The sequence below is a fragment of the Fulmarus glacialis genome, unplaced genomic scaffold, assembly GCF_000690835.1.
Source record: "Fulmarus glacialis isolate BGI_N327 unplaced genomic scaffold, ASM69083v1 scaffold23465, whole genome shotgun sequence".
Lineage (NCBI taxonomy): Eukaryota > Metazoa > Chordata > Aves > Procellariiformes > Procellariidae > Fulmarus > Fulmarus glacialis.
This window is the reverse complement of record NW_009213944.1, coordinates 1,551-1,881: the sequence shown is the minus strand read 5'-3', so window position 1 is coordinate 1,881 and position 331 is coordinate 1,551. Positions and strand designations below refer to the sequence as shown.

At 67.4% G+C, this 331-nt stretch overlaps 1 protein-coding gene across 1 annotated transcript in view; it reads left to right on the top strand.

Annotated features, from left to right (window-relative positions):
• The window catches only part of LOC104077234 (serine hydroxymethyltransferase, mitochondrial-like), a gene marked incomplete at both ends in the record, with an annotated part of 2,089 nt that overhangs the window by 393 nt on the left and 1,365 nt on the right, over nucleotides 1-331 (top strand). Inside the window, 2 exons of the mRNA XM_009578388.1 lie at nucleotides 32-124; nucleotides 255-323. Of these exons, the coding sequence (XP_009576683.1) occupies nucleotides 32-124; nucleotides 255-323 (162 nt within the window). The remainder of the gene's footprint in view (nucleotides 1-31; nucleotides 125-254; nucleotides 324-331) is intronic.

Below are 331 nucleotides of genomic sequence, written 5' to 3'. Positions count from 1 at the left end.
GCCAGCCACAGGGCTGATTGACTACGACCAGCTGGAGGTGACGGCGCGGCTCTTCCGCCCTCGTCTCATCATCGCCGGCACCAGTGCGTACGCCCGCCTCATCGACTACGCTCGCATGAAGAAGGTACGGGGCGGCAGGCTCCATCCCGGGTGACGGGAGCTCTCGTGCCTGCGGTGGCTCGAGGGCAGTCGCAGCCCACTGGTGGCCATGGGGACAGGGACAGGCCGTGACTCCCTGTGCCCTGCGTCCCCAGGTGTGCAAGGAGGTGAAGGCATACCTGCTGGCGGACATGGCGCACATCAGTGGGCTGGTGGCAGCCAAGGCCAACCC